The sequence below is a fragment of the Oncorhynchus gorbuscha genome, linkage group LG23 (genome assembly GCF_021184085.1).
Source record: "Oncorhynchus gorbuscha isolate QuinsamMale2020 ecotype Even-year linkage group LG23, OgorEven_v1.0, whole genome shotgun sequence".
Taxonomy (NCBI): domain Eukaryota; kingdom Metazoa; phylum Chordata; class Actinopteri; order Salmoniformes; family Salmonidae; genus Oncorhynchus; species Oncorhynchus gorbuscha.
The window spans coordinates 30,634,632-30,658,595 of record NC_060195.1 but is presented as its reverse complement, the minus strand read 5'-3'; the positions used below and the strand labels follow the sequence as shown (position 1 = coordinate 30,658,595).

The window sequence follows — 23,964 nt, the reverse complement described above, 5'->3', positions numbered from 1 at the left end:
TCTGGCACCTTGATTTACAATTCTCCTCAATACATTGCCCCTGACGTGTTGTTACATGAGATGGCTAAAGCGTTATAGCACTGTGATTTATTCCATGAAGATTCACACCTTCTAATATATTGTATATTGGACATTGTTTCCTTTTTTTAAAGTGTATCTGTTGTTCAGTAGATTGAACTCTGAGGGACGCTGTTGGTCAGTGTGTTGCGGATTTGCAGCAGTACCTCCCCCATAATCTCGATATATTGGAGAGAGAGAAAGAGCCGCACGCAGAGCGCATTGTCTGGGTTACAGAGAACACTAAGCACGGAGACACGGAGCTGATGTTATTTTGTACCAGAGACAGAGCTACGGATTGTTGAGTCATTTTACTTTTATTTATTTTTTTACTTCAAAGGAATAGAATATCACATACTTCTTTACGGATTATAATGTCCTTGTTTCATGTTGAAGGGAACATGTCTGACAGAACAATGACACGGCAAGTACTGTTGTTTATCTCGGTCCTCTCTCTCAGTTCAGTACACGGGCAGGTCAGTTACTCCATTCCCGAGGAAATGGCGAAAGGCTCTTTAGTCGGTAACATAGCGCAGGATCTGGGTTTAGATATAAAAAGACTGAAATCAGGTAAAGCTCGTGTTTATACTGGAGACAACGCAGAGTACATCGAGCTGAATAAAGAAAGGGGAGTTCTCCTCATCAAAGACAGAATAGACCGTGAAGCGCTTTGTGAACAGACGACGCCTTGCGCTTTACATTTTCAGATTATTCTAGAGAACCCGATGGAATTTTATAGTATTACGGTTGAAATTACAGATATTAATGATAACCCTCCAACCTTTGAAAAAAACGAAATCAAATTCAAAATCAGTGAGTCTGCAGTCAATGGAGCAAAATTTGTGTTAGAGAGAGCAATAGATCTTGACGTCGGTATCAATGGCCTCCAAAGCTATACGTTGAAACCAACTGATAATTTCGCTCTGAAATTGGTTAATCAAGCAGATGGGAATAAGAAGGTTGAGATGGTTTTGCAGAAACCTCTCGATCGAGAGAAGCATGAGGATGTTACTTTAGTGTTGACAGCTGTGGATGGTGGCGAGCCTCGTATGTCAGGGACAATGCAGATACTCATCACCGTACTAGACGCCAATGATAATGCGCCAATTTTTACTCAGGAGTTTTACAAAGCAACTGTAACTGAGAATGACCCAAAAGGTACAGTTATATCTTCAGTCAGCGCATCAGATGCAGATCATGGCTCAAACGGTAAAATTACGTATTCAATTACAAACACGTTAGATTATGTTCGTGGACTTATTGAAGTAAACGAGGACAACGGTGAGATTAGATTGATTGGAAATATTGATTATGAAAAGACACGGAATTTTCAGATCAATTTAAGGGCAAGTGATGACGGAGGACTTACAGATTCATGCAAAGTGGTAGTTGAAGTAGTTGACACCAATGATAATAAGCCTAATATTAACATTATGTCTAAATCAAACGTGATCTCCGAAGATGCCAAAATCGATACAGTCTTAACGATGATCAATGTGCAAGACCCAGACTCTGGTGAAAATGGGAAAGTCCAATGTTCCATCAATGAAAACATTCCATTTGCGATGAAATCCTCGTCGAATAATTTCTTTAGTTTAGTAACAGACAGTGACTTGGACCGAGAGAGAGCCTCCGAGTACAACATCACTGTGACGTGCTCTGATGAGGGAGTGCCCTCGCTCTCCAGCAGCGTCACTCTCACCTTACAGATATCAGATGTGAATGACAACGCGCCCGTCTTTGAGAGGAGCTCATATGAGGCCTACATTATAGAAAACAACACACCGGGCCTCTCTATATTCACAGTGAAAGCCAGAGACGCTGACTGGAACCAGAATGCCCGTGTTTCTTACATACTGGAGGAGTCCTCGGTTAACGGAGTGCCCGTCTCCTCATATGTGTCCGTTAGTGCTGACAGTGGAGTCGTCCATTCAGTGCGCTCTTTTGACTACGAGCAGATCAAGGATTTCCAGTTCCGCGTAAAAGCGCAGGATGGAGGCTCTCCTCCTCTCAGTAGCAATGTGACTGTGAACATAATGATCCAGGACCAGAATGACAACGCGCCTCAGGTTCTGTACCCAGTCCAGACTAGCAGCTCTCTGGTGGCTGAAATGGTGCCTCGTTCAGCAGATGTGGGATATCTTGTCACTAAAGTGGTGGCTGTTGATGTAGACTCTGGACAGAATGCCTGGCTCTCGTATAAACTGCAGAAAGCGACAGACAGGGCGCTGTTTGAAGTGGGCTTACAGAATGGAGAAATAAGAACTGTACGCCAAGTCAATGATAAAGATGCTGTGAAACAAAGGCTCACTGTTGTAGTGGAGGACAACGGGCAGCCCTCTCGTTCAGCTACAGTCAATGTTAACGTGGCGGTGGCGGACAGCTTCCCTGAAGTGCTCTCGGAGTTCACTGACTTTACGCACGACAAGGAGTACAATGACAACCTGACTTTTTACTTAGTCTTGGCTTTGGCTGTAGTCTCATTTCTGTTCATCACATGTTTAGTGGTTATTATATCAGTGAAAATATACAGATGGAGACAGTCTCGCGTCCTCTATCATTCCAATCTCCCGGTTATTCCGTATTATCCACCGCGTTACGCAGACACTTTGGGGACAGGAACTCTACAGCACGTGTACAATTACGAGGTGTGCAGGACGACTGACTCCAGAAAGAGTGACTGTAAGTTCGTCAGACCCTGTAGTCAGAACGTACTGATAATGGACCCCAGTTCTACAGGGACGATGCAGCGGATGCAGAGTGAAAATAACATCCTGGATGAACCAGACTCGCCACTAGAGGTCTGTGATATTTAAATCATTATCTTTTCCCTAAAAATAGGATTTTCTGTTGTTTATCCATCGCGTGATTTTACCTGTTTGAAATCCAATATATACCTGCAAGATTTAATGGTCAGTCATGCTCTTCATTCCGTTGATATGTGACCATTTCAGCACCATGGTCATGGACAGCGGAAAGAACCTGTATTTCAATGGGAAGCTTGTAGTTTCCTATATTAGCATAGTTTCAATTCATCGACATCTTACTGTCATGTTGGTTTACATGGTCATTAATACTTAGGCCGATATGTGTTGATATAGAATGATAGTGCTGCATTTGATCCCATGCAGATTTAAACCAGCCCAAATATGTTGTATTATTTTTCGTGTTCTGTAGTTCAGTGAATTTAACTCAGAGGGACGCTGTTGGTCAGTGTGTTGCAGTATTAGAGCACATTTGCAGCAGTACCTCCCCCATCATCTCCGTACATGAGACAGAGAAACAGCCGCACGCAGAGCGCACAGTCCGGGTTACAGAGAACACTAAGCACCTAGACACCGTGTTGAGATTCTTTTTGTTCTGGAGATACGGATTATTAGTAGAACATTTTGTTATTTTCTCGGTTTACACCTGATGGAAATATACTATTATCATATCTGATTATATGGTGTTTGATGCTTCATGTTGAAGGGAAGATTTCGGACAGAACAATGACACGGCAAGTACTGTTGTTTATCTCGGTCCTCTCTCTCAGTTCAGTACACGGGCAGGTCAGTTACTCCATTCCCGAGGAAATGGCGAAAGGCTCTTTAGTCGGTAACATAGCGCAGGATCTGGGTTTAGATATAAAAAGACTGAAATCAGGTAAAGCTCGTATTTATACTGGAGACAGCGCAGAGTACATCGAGCTGAATAAAGAAAGGGGAGTTCTCCTCATCAAAGACAGAATAGACCGTGAATCACTCTGCGGACAGACGACGCCTTGTGCACTGCATTTTCAGATTATTCTAGAGAACCCGATGGAATTTTACACCATAACTGTTGAAATAACGGATGTTAACGATAATATTCCATCATTTGAAAAGAGTGACGTACAATTTAAAATAAGCGAGTCTGCAGTCATTGGAGCAAAATTTATATTAGACGGAGCAATGGACCAGGACGTCGGTATCAATGGCCTACAAAGCTACACGTTGAAACCAACCGATCATTTTGCTCTTGAATTGCATAATCAAGCCGATGGCAATAAAAATGTAGAGATGGTTTTAAAGAAACCTCTAGATCGTGAAAGAGTGGAACAAATATCTCTGATATTAACAGCAGCAGATGGAGGAGAGCCTCAGCTATCAGGAACAATGCAGATACTCATCACAGTACTAGACGCCAATGACAATCCACCCGTTTTTACGCAGCATACATATAAAGCTACCGTTACTGAGCATTCCCCAAAAGGAACACTTGTAACTTCAGTGAGTGCATCAGATGCCGATCATGGATCAAACAGCAAAGTAACCTATTCAGTTCGAAACACTTTAGATGATGTCAGAGAAATGTTTGACGTTGACGAGGACAGTGGCGAGATTAGATTGATAGGAAATGTTGATTACGAAAAGACACGACGTTTTCAGATCAGCCTGCGGGCAAGTGATGACGGAGGCCTTACAGATTCATGCAAAGTCATAGTTGAAGTAGTTGACACCAATGATAATACGCCTAATATTAACATTATGTCTAAATCAAACGTGATCTCCGAAGATGCTAAAGCAGGTACTGTCGTAACTATGATGAATATTCAAGACCCAGATTCTGATGATAATGGCAGAGTGCAGTGCTCTATTGACGAGAACATCCCATTTTTAATGAAATCAACATCGAATAATTTCTTTACTGTAGTAACAGACAGTGACTTGGACCGAGAGAGAGCGTCTGAGTATAACATCAGTGTGACTTGCTCTGATGAGGGACTGCCCTCGCTCTCCAGCAGCGTCACTCTCACCTTACAGATATCAGATGTGAATGACAACGCGCCTGTCTTTGAGAGGAGCTCATATGAGGCCTACATTATAGAAAACAACACACCGGGCCTCTCTATATTCACAGTGAAAGCCAGAGACGCTGACTGGAACCAGAATGCCCGTGTTTCTTACATACTGGAGGACTCCTCGGTTAACGGAGTGCCCGTCTCCTCATATGTGTCCGTTAGTGCTGATAATGGAGTCGTCCATTCAGTGCGCTCTTTTGACTACGAGCAGATCAAGGATTTCCAGTTCCGCGTAAAAGCGCAGGATGGAGGCTCTCCTCCTCTCAGTAGCAATGTGACTGTAAAAATAATGATCCAGGACCAGAATGACAACTCGCCTCAGGTTCTGTATCCAGTCCAGACTAGCAGCTCTCTGGTGGCTGAAATGGTGCCTCGTTCAGCAGATGTGGGCTATCTTGTCACTAAAGTGGTGGCTGTTGATGTGGACTCTGGACAGAATGCCTGGCTCTCGTATAAACTGCAGAAAGCGACAGACAGGGCGCTGTTTGAAGTGGGTTTACAGAATGGAGAAATAAGAACTGTACGCCAAGTCACTGATAAAGATGCTGTGAAACAAAGGATCACTGTTGTAGTGGAGGACAACGGGCAGCCCTCTCGTTCAGCTACAGTCAATGTTAACGTGGCGGTGGCGGACAGCTTCCCTGAAGTGCTCTCGGAGTTCACTGACTTTACGCACGACAAGGAGTACAATGACAACCTGACTTTTTACTTAGTCTTGGCTTTGGCTGTAGTCTCATTTCTGTTCATCACATGTTTAGTGGTTATTATATCAGTGAAAATATACAGATGGAGACAGTCTCGCGTCCTCTATCATTCCAATCTCCCGGTTATTCCGTATTATCCACCACGTTACGCAGACACCTTGGGGACAGGAACTCTACAGCACGTGTACAATTACGAGGTGTGCAGGACGACTGACTCCAGAAAGAGTGACTGTAAGTTCGTCAGACCCTGTAGTCAGAACGTACTGATAATGGACCCCAGTTCTACAGGGACGATGCAGCGGATGCAGAGTGAAAAGAACATCCTGGATGAAACAGACTCCCCAATAGAGGTCTGTTATATTTGAATCATTATCCTTCCCTTTAATCTAAGGTTGAACTGCGACATGTACATTTGTATCTGTTCCTTTCCGATTTTAGTTGTTTATAAATCTTGTCTTTATACCTGCGAAGGTTCCATGGTCAGACATGCTCTGAATTTCACTGATATTTGGCCATTTCAGCACCACAGTCGTGAACAGCGCCGCTCTCCAAAGCGGCTGTAATTGCAATAGACCCTGTAACATAGTAAAGAGTGAATTATACAGGGATATTGCCTAACCTTTGTAAAGATGACCAAACGTTGTTTGTACTAGAAATTTGATTCATAAGTATAAACACGTTTTCTGTATCCTACAAAATCCACAGTAATACCATAGTGCTGGTTATAGTTGCAGAAAGTTGCTTTCTATCCCGAGGATTAGTTTAGCGTAACGTGTATTTTGTTTATATTTATTGTCCACATACTACTGGCATCATGGTTTACATTTATCCTACATACATTGGCTGAAATGTGTTTATATAGCCTACATTACTGGGTTGGGTTAAGCCTGATAATGCTGTGTTTATTCCATGGAGATTCAGACCTTCCCAAATATGTTGGAAGGTGTTTCTTTTGAAGTACATCTGTTGTTCAGTAGATTGAACTCAAAGGGACGCTGTTGGTCAGTGTGTTGTAGTTTTAGAGCGGATTTGCAGCAGTACCTCCCCCATCATCCAGCTATATTAGAGAGAGAAAGAGCCGCATGCAGAGCGCACAGTCCGGGTTACAGAGAACACTAAGCACAGAGACACAGAGCTGATATTCTTTTGTTCCAGGGTGGTGGAGTTTAGCGAAATCTTTTTTTATTCACTAAACAGTGAAAACTAATGAAATATCACGGCGTACTTTACGGATTGTAACGTGTTTTTTGTTTGATATGGGAAAGAAAATGTCGGACAGAACAATGACACGGCAAGTACTGTTGTTTATCTCGGTCCTCTCTCTCAGTTCAGTACACGGGCAGATTAGTTACTCCATTCCTGAGGAAATGGCGAAAGGCTCTTTAGTCGGTAACATAGCGCAGGATCTGGGTTTAGATATAAAAAGACTTAAATCAGGTAAAGCTCGTATTTTTACTGGAGACAACGCAGAGTACATCGAGCTGAATAAAGAAAGGGGAGTTCTCCTCATCAAAGACAGAATAGACCGTGAAACTCTCTGCGGAATGACAACGCCTTGTGCATTGCATTTTCAGATTATTCTAGAAAACCCCATGGAATTCTTTCGGGTAACTGTTGAGATTACAGATGTAAACGATAATGCTCCTAGTTTTAAGAAGACCGAGAAACGTTTTGAAATCAGTGAGTCTGCAGTGATTGGCGCAACATTTATGCTGGAGATAGCAATAGATCCTGACGTTGATCTTAACTGTCTCCAGAGCTACACTCTTAATCCCATTGATCATTTTCATTTAAAACTAAAAAATCAACCCGATGGAAGTAAAAAGGTAGAGATGGTTTTGCAGAAGCCTTTAGACCGGGAGAAACAGGAGCAGATATCTTTAGTATTAACAGCTATAGACGGAGGCGAACCGCAGCTATCTGGAACAGTGCAGATACACGTTACAGTGTTAGATATAAACGACAATGCACCTGTTTTTACGCAGGAGATTTACAAAGCAACGGTTGTTGAGAATTCACCTGAAGGAGCCTTATTGGCCACTGTTAGCGCCTCTGATGCGGATAAAGGGTCTAATAGCATGGTTAGCTATTCTTTGTCCAGCAGTACTGATCTCTTTGAGTTAGACAGCGAAAGTGGTGAATTTAGACTAATCGGTCATATAGATTATGAAAAGGCAAAATATTTTCAAATGTTTATCGAAGCAATGGACGAAGGAGGGCTTTCTGATTCCAGTAAAATAATCATAGATGTTATTGACGTCAATGACAACAGCCCCGTTATTATTATAATGTCTAAGTCTAGTTCAATAGCGGAAGACTCTATCTCGAATACAGTTATAGCCATGATCAGCGTTAACGACCCAGATTCTGACAGTAACGGACAGGTACACTGTGGAATAAATGAAAACATTCCATTCACCATTAAATCCATGTCCAACGCCTTTTACAGTCTAGTAACAGACAGTGACTTGGACCGAGAGAGAGCCTCTGAGTATAACATCACTGTGACGTGCTCTGATGAGGGAGTGCCCTCGCTCTCCAGCAGCGTCACTCTCACCTTACAGATATCAGATGTGAATGACAACGCGCCTGTCTTTGAGAGGAGCTCATATGAGGCCTACATTATAGAAAACAACACACCGGGCCTCTCTATATTCACAGTGAAAGCCAGAGACGCTGACTGGAACCAGAATGCTCGTGTTTCTTACATACTGGAGGAGTCCTCGGTTAACGGAGTGCCCATCTCATCATATGTGACCGTTAGTGCTGATAGTGGAGTCGTCCATGCAGTGCGCTCTTTTGACTACGAGCAGATCAAGGATTTCCAGTTCCGTGTAAAAGCGCAGGATGGAGGCTCTCCTCCTCTCAGTTCAGTGGTCGCTGTTAGAATATTAGTCCAGGACCAGAACGACAACACGCCTCAGGTTCTGTATCCAGTCCAGACTAGCAGCTCTCTGGTGGCTGAAATGGTGCCCCGTTCAGCAGATGTGGGCTATCTTGTCACTAAAGTGGTGGCTGTTGATGTGGACTCTGGACAGAATGCCTGGCTCTCGTATAAACTGCAGAAAGCGACAGACAGGGCGCTGTTTGAAGTGGGTTTACAGAATGGAGAAATAAGAACTATACGCCAAGTCAATGATAAAGATGCTGTGAAACAAAGGCTCACTGTTGTAGTGGAGGACAACGGGCAGCCCTCTCGTTCAGCTACAGTCAATGTTAACGTGGCGGTGGCGGACAGCTTCCCTGAAGTGCTCTCGGAATTCACTGACTTTACGCACGACAAGGAGTACAATGACAACCTGACTTTTTACTTAGTCTTGGCTTTAGCTGTAGTCTCCTTTCTCTTTATCGTATCCATCATTGCCATATTGTCAGTGAAATGCTACAGATGGAGACGCGAGCAAATGTTTTACAAATCTAATGGGAATCTCCCAGTTATTCCATACTACCCGCCCCTTTACGCAGACGTGGGAGGCACAGGAACTCTGAGACAGGTGTATAATTACGATGTGTGTGGAACGACTGACTCCAGAAAGAGTGATATGAAATACGTCAGACCTGACAGTCAGAGCATCATTAGTCTGGACGGAACACAGACACTCCCCCACGCGCAGAGGGACACGCTGATCAATGACGATTCAGACAGTCAGGTGAGCATGAAAAATCGTCTCTCATACCCTCAGAATAACTATGACGTCACCGTTTTCGGTGTCAATGACCTTATTCTGATACTGCCTTATTCTTATTTTAACGTTAACTATAGTTATTTTGCAAGTGTTGCCTATGTTTTCTTTTGTCCAACACTGAAAGGTTGGCTTCACTCTTGAATTTCTGAAAGGTGTTTCCTATGGCCTTTACCTCTGACTGATTTGTGATTTCACACCGTGCGTAATGGCCCAATTGTAACCATCAGCTATATCCTTTAAGCCAAATAAGCATCAGTTGATGTGTTGTTCTTCACAGCTCATTTATGAAGGAACATCGTCATTGTCATCATACCTTGCGTATAGTGTGTTTTACTGCAAGATATTGGGGTTTGGATATGCTTAGGTTTTACGCATGGTTGGAGAGCACACGTGTTTTCAATATGCTGTGTGTAGTTTACACGTATGAACTCAGAGGGCCGCTGTTGGTCAGTGTGTTGCAGTTTTGGAGCAGTTTTGCAGCAGTACCTCCCCCATCATGTCGATATATTAGAGAGAGAAAGAGCCGCACGCAGAGCGCACAGTCCGGGTTACAGAGAACACTAAGCACCGAGACACCGAGCTGAGATTCTTTTGTTCTTGATTTTGGGCACTGAAACAAATGGAATATTACTGATTTCTTAACGGATTATAACGTAAGGTGTTTTATATCCCAGAGAAAATGTCGGACAGAACAATGACACGGCAAGTACTGTTGTTTTTCTCGGTCCTCTCTCTCAGTTCAGTACACGGGCAGGTCAGTTACTCCATTCCCGAGGAAATGGCGAAAGGCTCTTTAGTCGGTAACATAGCGCAGGATCTGGGTTTAGATATAACAAGACTGAAATCAGGTAAAGCTCGTATTTATACTGGAGACAGCGCAGAGTACATCGAGCTGAATAAAGAAAGGGGAGTTCTCCTCATCAAAGACAGAATAGACCGTGAAGCGCTTTGTGAACAGACGACGCCTTGTGCACTGCATTTTCAGATTACTTTAGAAAACCCGATGGAATTATACCCGGTAACTGTAGAGATTACAGATATAAACGACAACGCTCCCACTTTTCAAAAGACTGAGCGACGTTTGGAAATCAGCGAGTCAGCTGTGACTGGATCGAAATTTATGTTAGAGAAAGCAGTGGATCCAGACATTGGTGTAAATGGCCTCCAAAGCTACTCACTGAAACACGCTGATCATTTTGTTTTGAAATTGCATAGTCAGGCAGATGGGAGTAAAAAGGTTGAGATGGTTTTACAGAAACCTCTAGACCGAGAGAAACAGGAGCACATGTCTCTGTTGTTGACTGCTCTGGATGGAGGGGAGCCTCTGCTATCAGGGACAATGCAGATACACGTCACAGTGCTGGATGCAAACGACAATGCGCCCGTTTTTACCAAACCAGTGTATAAGGCAACAATAAGTGAGGATTCACAAAAAGGAACGTTTGTCACGACAGTTAGTGCGTCTGATGCAGATAAAGGCACAAATGGAGAAGTGTCTTACGTGATTGCAAATAGCATGAACCGTCTTTCAACGTTATTCCACATAAATGAAGATGGTCATTTGATATTAGATGGACAAGTTGATTATGAAAAGTTCAGAAGTTATCAGATTGATATAGAAGCCATAGATAATGGTGGTCTCTCGGACTCAAGTAAAATAATCATTGATGTCAGCGACGTGAATGACAATAGTCCTCTAATCAATTTGATTTCCAAATCCGGTATAATACCAGAGGATTCCCGTCCTAACACAGTAATAGCTATGATGAGCGTAAACGACCCTGATTCTGAGAGTAATGGTAAAGTGAACTGTGGCATAAATGAGAACATCCCTTTCACCATTACATCTGCATCTAATGGATTCTATAGTCTAGTAACAGACAGTGGCTTGGACCGAGAGAGAGCGTCTGAATATAACATCACTGTGACGTGCTCTGATGAGGGAGTGCCCGCTCTCTCCAGCAGCGTCACTCTCACCTTACAGATATCAGATGTGAATGACAACGCGCCCGTCTTTGAGAGGAGCTCATATGAGGCTTACATTATAGAGAACAACACACCGGGCCTCTCTATATTCACAGTGAAAGCCAGAGACGCTGACTGGAACCAGAATGCCCGTGTTTCTTACATACTGGAGGACTCCTCGGTTAACGGAGTGCCTGTCTCATCATATGTGTCCGTTACTGCTGATAGTGGAGTCATCCATGCAGTGCGCTCTTTTGACTACGAGCAGATCAAGGATTTCCAGTTCCGCGTAAAAGCGCAGGATGGAGGCTCTCCTCCTCTCAGTAGCAATGTGACTGTGAAAATAATGATCCAGGACCAGAATGACAACTCGCCTCAGGTTCTGTATCCAGTCCAGACTAGCAGCTCTCTGGTGGCTGAAATGGTGCCTCGTTCAGCAGATGTGGGATATCTTGTCACTAAAGTGGTGGCTGTTGATGTGGACTCTGGACAGAATGCCTGGCTCTCGTATAAACTGCAGAAAGCGACAGACAGGGCGCTGTTTGAAGTGGGTTTACAGAATGGAGAAATAAGAACTGTACGCCAAGTCACTGATAAAGATGCTGTGAAACAAAGGCTCACTGTTGTAGTGGAGGACAACGGGCAGCCCTCTCGTTCAGCTACAGTCAATGTTAACGTGGCGGTGGCGGACAGCTTCCCTGAAGTGCTCTCGGAGTTCACTGACTTTACGCACGACAAGGAGTACAATGACAACCTGACTTTTTACTTAGTCTTGGCTTTGGCTGTAGTCTCATTTCTGTTCATCACATGTTTAGTGGTTATTATATCAGTGAAAATATACAGATGGAGACAGTCTCGCGTCCTCTATCATTCCAATCTCCCGGTTATTCCGTATTATCCACCGCGTTACGCAGACACTTTGGGGACAGGAACTCTACAGCACGTGTACAATTACGAGGTGTGCAGGACGACTGACTCCAGAAAGAGTGACTGTAAGTTCGTCAGACCCTGTAGTCAGAACGTACTGATAATGGACCCCAGTTCTACAGGGACGATGCAGCGGATGCAGAGTGAAAATAACATCCTGGATGAATCAGACTCTCCACTAGAGGTTTGTTATAGTTGAATCATTAATTTTCTTCTAAAAATATATTTGTATGGGTAGTGCATTTCACTGTGTAACACAGAGTCTTTACATTTGGAAACGTTCCATGTTCAGAAATTCGACACATTTTTCCAATTTGGTCAATTCAGGCTTTTTCACAGAGGACCTGTAACGGAACGAAGAGTGAATCATCGTTGTCAAGATCATGATGAGTTTTTGCATAAATAAATACATTCATAAGTCTATATCTGTATTTGCATATTTGTATGGAAAGCACACTACCATACGTCAGATTTTAGAAATGTGTGTTCTGTCGTGATGTAGGCTATGTTAAGGCAACGTGTGTCTTGTTTGAGATTACTTGTCAACATCCTGTGGCATCTACGTTTACAATTGTCCTAAATGTGTTGATATATCTTATGTTGTGTATAGCATGGTAGAGCTAATATTATTCCTCTGGAAACTTAAACCTTCCCAAATATGTTGGAATGTGTTTATTTTTGAATTATCTGTTGTTCAGTATATTGAACTCAGAGGGACGCTGTTGGTCAGTGTGTTGCAGTTTTAGAGCGGATTTGCAGCAGTACCTCCCCAATGCAGAGCGCACGTTCCGGGTTACAGAGAACACTAAGCACAGAGACACAGAGCTGCGATTCCTTTGTTCCGTGGGTGCGGATTATTGACATAATTTTTTATTTATTTTCTGAATATAAATTTGAAGGAATTTAGCAAATTACTTTACGGATTCTATGGTGTTTGTTGTGTCTTGGCGCAGGGGGAAATTTCGGGCAGAACAATGACACGGCAAGTACTGTTGTTTATCTCGGTCCTCTCTCTCAGTGCAGTACACGGGCAGGTCAGTTACTCCATTCCCGAGGAAATGGCGAAAGGCTCTTTAATCGGTAACATCGCGCAGGATCTGGGTTTAGATATCAAACGATTGAAATCAGGTAAAGCTCGAATACACGTTGGAAATAGCGCAGAATACATCGAGTTGGATAAAGACAGGGGAGTTCTTCTTATCAAAGAGATAATAGACCGTGAAGCGCTATGCAGACAGACAACGCCTTGCGCACTGCATTTTCAAATTATTCTGGAGAATCCAATAGAATTTTATCGCGTCACAATTGAGATTATTGACATCAATGATAATGCGCCTGTTTTCCAAAAAGATTCAATGAAATTCGAAATAAGTGAGTCAGCTGTGACTGGAGCTAAATTTGTGCTGGAGAGAGCATTTGATTCTGATATAGGAGCAAATGGACTCCAAAGCTACTCCCTTAATCCAACTGATAATTTCAGTCTAAAATTACATGGTCAAACTGATGGTAGCAAAAAGGTAGAGATGGTTTTACAGAAGCCTTTAGATCGAGAGAAACAGGAGCAGATGTCTTTAGTGTTAACTGCCCTCGATGGAGGAGACCCTCAGATGTCTGGAACAGTGCAGATTCATGTCAATGTGTTGGATGCAAACGACAATGCTCCGGTTTTTACGCAGGCAGTATATACGGCGAGTGTTGTAGAGAACTCACAGAAGGGTACTTTATTAACTACAGTTAGAGCCACCGACATAGATCATGGATCAAATGGTTTAGTCACATATTCTATATCAAGCAGCACACTTGGTATTTTGGACCTATTCGAAATAGACGAGAGTAATGGCGAAGTGCGATTGATGGGCAAGGTCGACTATGAAAGCGATAAACATTATCAGATTGATGTAGAAGCAAAAGATAAAGGAGGTCTTTCTGATTCCAGTAAATTAGTTGTCGACATTGTGGACGTCAACGACAACAGCCCTTTGATTGATATGATGTCCACTTCTAAATCGATACCAGAAAATTCCCCTTCTCAGACAGTCATAGCTGTAATGAGCGTCCACGACCCAGACTCTGATAATAACGGAGTGGTGAATTGTGTTTTAACGCAAAATATGCCCTTTACCATTAAATCTACATCCACTGGCTTCTATAGTCTAGTAACTGACAGTGACTTGGATCGAGAAAGAGCATTTGAATATAACATCATTGTGATGTGCTCTGATGAGGGAGTGCCCTCGCTCTCCAGCAGCGTCACTCTCACCTTACAGATATCAGATGTGAATGACAACGCGCCTGTCTTTGAGAGGAGCTCATATGAGGCCTACATTATAGAAAACAACACACCGGGCCTCTCTATATTCACAGTGAAAGCCAGAGACGCTGACTGGAACCAGAATGCCCGTGTTTCTTACATACTGGAGGACTCATCGGTTAACGGAGTGCCCGTCGCCTCATATGTGTCCGTTAGTGCTGATAATGGAGTCGTCCATTCAGTGCGCTCTTTTGACTACGAGCAGATCAAGGATTTCCAGTTCCGCGTAAAAGCGCAGGATGGAGGCTCTCCTCCTCTCAGTAGCAATGTCACTGTGAAAATAATGATCCAGGACCAGAATGACAACACGCCTCAGGTTCTGTATCCAGTCCAGACTAGCAGCTCTCTGGTGGCTGAAATGGTGCCTCGTTCAGCAGATGTGGGATTTCTTGTCACTAAAGTGGTGGCTGTTGATGTGGACTCTGGACAGAATGCCTGGCTCTCGTATAAACTGCAGAAAGCGACAGACAAGGCGCTGTTTGAAGTGGGTTTACAGAATGGAGAAATAAGAACTATACGCCAAGTCAATGATAAAGATGCTGTGAAACAAAGGCTCACTGTTGTAGTGGAGGACAACGGGCAGCCCTCTCGTTCAGCTACAGTCAATGTTAACGTGGCGGTGGCGGACAGCTTCCCTGAAGTGCTCTCGGAGTTCACTGACTTTACGCACGACAAGGAGTACAATGACAACCTGACTTTTTACTTAGTCTTGGCTTTATCTGTAGTCTCCTTTCTCTTTATCGTATCCATCATAGCCATACTGTCAGTGAAATGCTACAGATGGAGACGCGAGCAAATGTTTTACAAATCCAATGGGAATCTCCCAGTTATTCCATACTACCCGCCCCTTTACGCAGACGTGGGAGGCACAGGAACTCTGAGACAGGTGTATAATTACGATGTGTCTGGAACGACTGACTCCAGAAAGAGTGATATGAAATACGTCAGACCTGACAGTCAGAGCATCATTAGTCTGGACGGAACACAGACACTCCCCCACGCGCAGAGGGACAAACGGATCAATGACGATGGGGAAAACCAGGTGAGAACAAAGTGGCTACATCATCAGCATATAGGTTTTCGTTGTCAAGAGCTGTAGTTTGGGTTATAAATCTCGTTCTATTTCAAAGCAAGGTCATACATATCATGTGCTGTTACCATTTCATCCGCGTTTTCTTACTTAGCCTATTAAAACAAGACAGTATCAAACAAAACGCATGGTATTGGGTTTATGACGTTTGTAGTGGTTTGGACATTTCACATTTGATCATTTCATGTCTGCCTCATAAATAGAATCTCAAACATCGACAATTTATGGCAACCTAATATTTGTGCAGATATTTGTGCAATATCTATTCAGGGCTCTAAGGGCCGCTGTTGGTTAGTGTCAGTATATATACACGTCTCAGATAGTAGACCCTCCCTCTCTTCTTTGCGTCACAAGCTGCGCAGAGGACTCGACGTCTGTATAATCAGAACTAGTCTCCTAAAAGAGCCCACACAATCGTTGGGACGTGTTGGTGACGCACTATTCATTATTGTGGAGCCATTCGTTTTTGTATTGTTTTTTTTTTCTCTCAGGCTGAGTAGTCTGAAGATGGACGATCTTTGTTGTCATGGCGCAGGGCGGACCAGCTCGCGGATATGGACATGGAATACATGGGTCATGCTGTTTGTCTGTCTCTGTGGTGCAAGGGTAGCGCGCGCCCAGGTCCGTTATTCCATCCCGGAGGAGATGGCGAAGGGCTCACTCGTGGGGAATATCGTACAGGATCTGGGTTTGGATGTAAAAAAGTTGAATTCTGGTCGAGCGCGGATCTTTACTGAGGACAGCAGTGAGTGCATCGGTCTGAATGTTGATAAGGGAACGCTTGTGGTGAAAGAAAGGATAGACAGAGAGGAGCTGTGTGGCCAAGTATCTCCCTGCTCTCTGCATTTTCAGATCATCGTTGAAAATCCGATGGAGCTCTATCGAATTGATGTGGAAATATTAGATATTAACGACAATGCCCCTGCTTTTGCTAAAAAGGAAATGAATTTCCAAATAAGTGAATCTGCGGCTCCTGGGACTCGCTTTTCACTCGACGGTGCAAAAGATCCCGATGTGGCTCTAAATACTCTCCAAACATACCAACTAAATCCTACGGATCATTTTCAATTGAAACCCCTATCTCGCTCTGATGGAACGAAATACGTGGAAATGGTTCTGCAGAGCGCACTTGATAGAGAAAAACAGGAAGAGCATAAACTCATATTAACTGCTTATGATGGCGGGACCCCCCAGAAATCTGGCTCTGTCAAAATCAATGTTATTGTCTTAGATGCAAACGACAATGCCCCTGTATTTGGCCAGTCACTGTATAGGGTGGTCGTGGCAGAAAATGCGTCGAAGGGAACGATTGTCTTGACAGTGAGCGCCACTGATGCAGACCAGGAAACAAATGGAGAGGTGATGTATTCCTTTTCTCAAAATACAGAGGGTGCTTCAGTTCTATTCAATATAGTCGCCCATACTGGTGAGATTACCATAAGTGGTCTGTTAGATTTCGAACAATGTAGGCATTATGAACTGGATGTAGAGGCGACAGACAACGGGGGGTTAACAGATACTAGTAAAGTGCTTATTGAAATTACTGACGTGAACGACAATGCACCCGTGATTAGCATAATTTCCTTCTCCAACCCTATTCCCGAGGACTCTGCCCCGGAGACGGTCATAGCCATGCTCAATATCAAAGATTCAGACTCAGGTAAAAACGGTCAGGTGAAGTGTTCTATGAGTCCAGATTTACCTTTCCGCATAAAGTCATCCTCTTCCAATTTCTACAGTTTAGTGTCAGACCAGGCTTTGGACCGTGAAACTGTGTCTGAATATGACATAACAATAACAGCCACAGATGAAGGGTCGCCATCTTTTTCCACGAATAAGACAGTAACACTGAAACTATCCGATGTGAATGACAACGCCCCCCTGTTTACACGACAATCATACGCCGCTTGCGTTATTGAGAATAATTTACCTGGAATGTCAATATTTTCAGTCAAGGCCAGCGACAAAGACTTTGGCAACAACGCGCGTATTTCATATTTGCTTGGCGATAATCAAGTGAATGGAGTGTCAGCGTCTGCGTTGATTTCAGTAAATGCAGAGAGTGGGGAGATTTTTGCTGTGCGTTCTTTCGACTATGAGCAAATAAAACAGTTCCAGATTCGCGTAAAAGCGCAAGATGGAGGCTCGCCTCCTCTCAGTAGCAATGTGACTGTGAAAATAATTATTCAGGACCAGAACGACAACGCGCCGCAGGTTCTGTATCCAGTGCAGACTAGTAACTCTCTGGTGTCTGAAATGGTGCCTCGTTCAGCAGATGTGGGATATCTTGTCACTAAAGTGGTGGCTGTTGATGTGGACTCTGGACAGAATGCCTGGCTCTCGTATAAACTGCAGAAAGCGACAGACAGGGCGCTGTTTGAAGTGGGTTTACAGAATGGAGAAATAAGAACTGTACGCCAAGTCACTGATAAAGATGCTGTGAAACAAAGGATCACTGTTGTAGTGGAGGACAACGGGCAGCCCTCTCGTTCAGCTACAGTCAATGTTAACGTGGCGGTGGCGGACAGCTTCCCTGAAGTGCTCTCGGAGTTCACTGACTTTACGCACGACAAGGAGTACAATGACAACCTGACTTTTTACTTAGTCTTGGCTTTAGCTGTTGTCTCCTTTCTCTTTATCGTATCCATCATAGCCATACTGTCAGTGAAATGCTACAGATGGAGACGGGAGCAAATGTTTTATAAATCAAATGGGAATCTCCCAGTTATTCCATACTACCCGCCCCTTTACGCAGACGTGGGAGGCACAGGAACTCTGAGACAGGTGTATAATTACGATGTGTCTGGAACGACTGACTCCAGAAAGAGTGATATGAAATACGTCAGACCTGACAGTCAGAGCATCATTAGTCTGGACGGAACACAGACACTCCCCCACGCGCAGAGAGACAAACTGATCATTGATGATTCAGACAATCAGGTAATCATGCATTATCGACTGTAACCTATATAATTCCATTGTAACAATCTAGAACAAGTAATTAGGCCTTACATAGCAAATACTTACTAATTTGACATTCACCTTCTTTGTCTTGGCTTTAGCAGTGGTACATTCTATGTACCTGTCATCAGGCAATCACATTCCGATATACTCATTCTGGAATAATGCCTATGTAATTAATATAGGTTATAGTGTTGCCAAAGATTGCCCTGTGAAACACAGCAGCGAACCTGTATTAAATCATCTTCTGGAATGCATTCAGGGACAAAGAGAGCAGTGCTGCTGAAGGCTATAGAGAATCACAAAGGAAGGGCTGGGCTGGGTTGGACTGGGCTCGGCTGGGCTGGACGAGACTGGGCTGGGCTGGACGAGACTGGGCTGGGCTGGACGAGACTGGACTGGGCTGGACGAGACGAGACGAGACTGGGCTGGACTGGACTAGACGAGACTGGGCTGGACTGGACTAGACGAGACTGGGCTGGACTAGACGGGACTGGGCTGGACTAGACGAGACTGGGCTGTACTGGGCTGGACTGGATGAGACTGGGCTGGACTGGATGAGACTGGGCTGGACTAGACGAGACTGGGCTGGACTAGACGAGACTGGGCTGTACTGGGCTGGACTGGATGAGACTGGGCTGGACTGGATGAGACTGGGCTGGACTAGACGAGACTGGGCTGGACTAGACGAGACTGGGCTGGACTAGACGGGACTGGGCTGGACTAGACGAGACTGGGCTGGACTGGATGAGACTGGGCTGGGCTGGACTAGACGAGACTGGGCTGGACTAGACGAGACTGGGCTGGGCTGGACTAGACGAGACTGGACTGGACTAGACGGGACTGGGCTGGACTAGACGAGACTGGGCTGGACTGGACTAGACGGGACTGAGCTGGACTAGATGAAGCTGGGCTGGTCTGGATAGGACTAGACGAGACTGGGCTGGACTAGACGGGACTGGGCTGGGCTGGGCTGGGCTGGACTGGACTAGACAAGGCTTGACTGGACTGGACTGGGCAGGACTAGACGAGGCTGGGCTGGACTAGACGGGACTGGACTGGACTAGGGCCTGCCGGGTTTTTTTTTCTCTCTCACACACACACAATGCACTATTTTTAACACCGACCTAAATTCCTGTCTCTAACTGCTGTTACTGTATGTTCCTGACTTTGAACCATGTACATACAGAGAGCAAGAGATGAGAGAGAGAGAGGAGAGGAGATTGAGGAGTGGTAGAGAGGAATCGGACTGAAAGAGGTGGGAAATGTGTTGGAGAGAAGGATGAGGATGGGGAGAGGCAGTAGCAGGGAGCCAGAGAGAGGGAGGGTGTGGGGGAGGGGAAGAGATGTGTTGTAGCTGGCCTCATCCACCGTTCATGCGCAGCAACACTGCGTTAGTGATGCACGGCAGCCATTTTGCACCACAAGCTGCAGTGTTTGCAGAGAAATAGGCTCCTCATCACCTCTAAGGTAGAAAGGGATGGATAAATAACTATAAATAATTGAGTGTGGATATAAATGAGGCAGGGCTCGATACAGGGAAAGATAGAAACAGGGAAAGATAGATGCAGGGAAAGATGGATAGAAACAGGGAAGGATAGAAACAGGGAAAGATAGATACAGGGAAAGATAGAAACAGGGAAAGATAGAAGCAGGGAAGAAAGATGCAGGGAAAGAAAGATGCAGGGAAAAATAGAGGGAGGGAAAAATAGAGGGAGGGAAAAATAGAGGGAGGGAGAAAGAAAATGACAGTATATGACATCCAGCTTAAAATATAAGAGCAAACTGTTTTTGTGCTGAAAGGAGAGAAAGAGTGATAAAGATACAGAGAGAGAAAGTTGAGTAGACTCCTGTGTTGAAACGAGAGAGAGGCAGAGGGACAGATGAGTAAACTACTGTGTTGAAACGAGAGAGAGGCAGAGGGACAGATGAGTAAACTACTGTGTTGAAACGAGAGAGAGACAGAGGGACAGATGAGTAAACTATTGTGTTGAAACGAGAGAGAGACAGAGGGACAGATGAGTAAACTACTGTGTTGAAACGAGAGAGCGACAGAGGAACAGATGAGTAAACTACTGTGTTGAAACGAGAGAGAGACAGAGGGACAGATGAGTAAACTACTGTGTTGAAAGGAGAGAGACAGAGAGACACATGAGTAAACTACTGTGTTGAAAGGAAAGATACAGAGAGACACATGAGTAAACTACTGTGTTGAAAGGAGAGACAGAGAGACAGATGAGTAAACTACTGTGTTGAAAGGAGAGCGACAGAGGAACAGATGAGTAAACTACTGTGTTAAAAGGAGAGAGACAGAGAGACAGATGAGTAAACTACTGTGTTAAAAGGAGAGAGACAGAGAGACAGATGAGTAAACTACTGTGTTGAAAGGAGAGAGACAGAGAGACAGATGAGTAAACTACTGTGTTGAAAGGAGAGAGACAGAGAGACAGATGAGTAAACTACTGTGTTAAAAGGAGAGAGACAGAGAGACAGATGAGTAAACTACTGTGTTGAAAGGAGAGAGACAGAGAGACAGATGAGTAAACTACTGTGTTAAAAGGAGAGAGACAGAGAGACAGATGAGTAAACTACTGTGTTGAAAGGAGAGAGACAGAGAGACAGATGAGTAAACTACTGTGTTAAAAGGAGAGTGAGAGACAGATGAGTAAACTGCTATATTCCTCTATATGATGCTAGTATAGTGACATCTTGTTTGTATCACTGAGGAGAGCTCCTTGATCCCTCTTTCTCCTCCCTCACCACAGACATCATAAAGGGGTCATTAGAGCTCCATTGCCCACAGGCCTCCATGTGTACTGGGTAACACACACACACAGGGAGGAAATGCCCTCCATATGTCTCTCACATGCAGCCCATAATACTAATCCCACACACCAGGCCACTGCCACACACAGCAAGTCACCAGGCCAACCGATTGGAAACACTCTTTTCATGGCACTTCGATACCGAAGGGACTTTCTCGTAGCATGTTAGGATAATTAACATAGCAGGTTAGGAGACTGAGGTTAAGATTAGGAAAGGGGTTAGGGATAGCGAAAATGCTCTCCTAACCTGCCACGAAAATCATTTTGTATCGAAGTGGTGTGAAAAGAGTGTGTCCCGTCAACTGATAGGTTACCTCATAAAATAGGTGATGGTCACACTCTTTTTCACAACGTGGTGATCCTATTGTATGTCAATGTTGTTAAATTCTTAGTAAGGTGGTCATGATGCTGGCTTTATTGTATGGGGGGACATAGTATCTAATGCTGGAGGTGGTGTAGTTTCAGTCAGTGTCCGTAGATGGAGTGTGGCCCTGGCATAGAGAGCAGGCTGTCTGTTTGTGTACATACTGCACAGGCATTTTGTATGTGTTTGTGTTGAATGTTTCTGTGTAGATGAGTAGCACATGCCTCGTAAACATCTGACATGACACAAAAACGCTTGAGGTTTTATGGAGGAAACCTCTGTCCCTCTGGAAAAAGTCTATCATCATTATCACCCCACATCTGTGTCCGTTTTACCCATTTAAACCACTTTTTAACCACTAAACCCTGGTTCTCAGGCTTGTCAGTGAGGAAGGCTTTTACTATGGACCATAAACCCTTGAACTCACTGTGTCTCTGTGGGGGTCAGACCCCACTGACCCATACACCCCTCGGTCTAGCCCTGAATGGTCCAGTCCAGTGTATAGATGTGGATGGTGTGTGGGTGACCCTTGGATATGACTTCTTGCTTCTGGTTCAGATCCCCACTTGGATGACCTTTGAACTGTAGAACAGTGGTTTGCTGACATATGTCAAGGCTGTAGTCCTCTGGAGCAGAATTTAGCAGTCCCCTGCCTTGGCAGCCATTTTGAATCCCACCCTGAGCCGAGGCCCTGTAGTTTCTAGACCTTGTGACTGTCCACATTGATATGGGAAGAAACTGCTTTCCCACAGCTGTTGTTAATACTGTACTTCATTCCTCACTGACCCAGTCATCTGGTGAGCAGCTGTTTCTCTACAGTGTGTTGCTCTGTCTGAAGATTAACATTGGACTTTGAGCAGTATTTGAGCATGGTTGCTGTGTATGGTGATCAGGATGCATTGAGCTGTGTGCGTGTGTGTGCTGTGCATGCGTGTGTTCATGTGTGTGCTGTGCATGCGTGTGTTCATGTGTGTGCTGTGCATGCGTGTGTTCGTGTGTGTGCTGTGTATGCGTGGGTTCGTGTGTGTGCTGTGCATGCGTGTGTTCGTGTGTGTGCTGTGTATGCGTGGGTTCGTGTGTGTGCTGTGTATGCGTGGGTTCGTGTGTGTGCTGTGCATGCGTGGGTTCGTGTGTGCGTGTGTGCGTGCTTGCTTCTTATCTAGCCTTTTGGAAAGTGGGGTTAGAAGTTCTGATTCTCACATATATGATTCCTCTTCTCCCCCTGCCCCATTAAGATCCTTGATTAGATATCAGGGATGTCTGGATGATTTGTTAGTGACTTTATCCTCTCTCTCACACTCCTGCACACACTCAAATATTCTGCTGAGGGGAGTTGAGACCACACTCACAGTTTGTCAGCTCTATCCATAAGTCTGTGTAGTGACTGTGTGTGATCTGATGTAAGTACAGAGAAGCGAGAACATGTCGTGTACATTTTCTTTAATCATCCTTCCTTGTGGAGTCACTCCAACAGTATGCTGTCATCTCAGTTCATGGTTTTGAGGATGGAGGGAGGCAACTCTGCTTCTACTGACATGTACCCCCGAGTCTTATCATCGTTACCCTCAGTCTATTTCAATTCATGACAGTAAACCCTCAGGCTCTCAGCTGTGGTGATCTGATGTTCTGTTTTCTCTGGCCTGGTAGTGAGAATGTCCTGTTTCCCTGCAGTGTCCTACAGCCCTTCAATCCTACAGCCCTTCAATCCTACAGGCCTTCAATCCTACAGGCCAAGGGGCACCGTCTTACAGTCCCAGGCTGTCTCAATAGTCTACAGCCAAAGGTTCCTTTGCCTCTCTACATTCAATGGACAATAATTTGAATGAAAATGGGGCCATGTTGTGTACGTGCATTCAGTGTGCAGGCCTGAAGAGAGGCAGTTTTGGCTCTGATGATGAGGCAGATGTCCTCTGAACACTGAGTCTCAGGTGCTCAAAGCAGTCATTGGCATTATGAGTATTCACCTGGCCTGGCCTGACCCTTTGAGCAATGTGCAGGGAACTGGGCACACACACACACACACACACACACACACACACACACACACACACACACACACACACACACACACACACACACACACACACACACACACACACACACACACACACACACACACACACACACACACACACACACACACACACACACACACACACTAGGTGATAGTCCTGAGGTCAGGGCATGTGGGCGGTGGTGTGTGACGATGTTCTGATCTGTCAGGCTGGATAGACTCACTGCAGCCATTTTGT

General features: G+C 44.6%; 1 protein-coding gene across 20 annotated transcripts in view; it reads left to right on the top strand.

Moving 5' to 3' along the window:
- Positions 1–23,964, top strand: part of LOC124011172 (protocadherin gamma-C5-like) — a 217,742-nt gene that overhangs the window by 144,537 nt on the left and 49,241 nt on the right. For 2 of the 20 annotated variants that reach the window (XM_046324275.1, XM_046324276.1), the window contains exon 1: positions 12,973–15,514. The exons of 13 other annotated variants lie outside the window; for them this stretch is intronic. In XM_046324275.1, coding sequence (XP_046180231.1) covers positions 13,136–15,514 — 2,379 coding nt within the window. In that variant the 5' untranslated portion in view covers positions 12,973–13,135. Of the gene's footprint in view, positions 1–309; positions 2,859–3,338; positions 5,934–6,694; positions 9,234–9,820; positions 12,346–12,972; positions 15,515–15,627; positions 18,503–23,964 lie in introns of those variants that run through there. 5 more of the 20 variants (XM_046324263.1, XM_046324265.1, XM_046324273.1 and 2 more) reach the window with 5 other exon arrangements.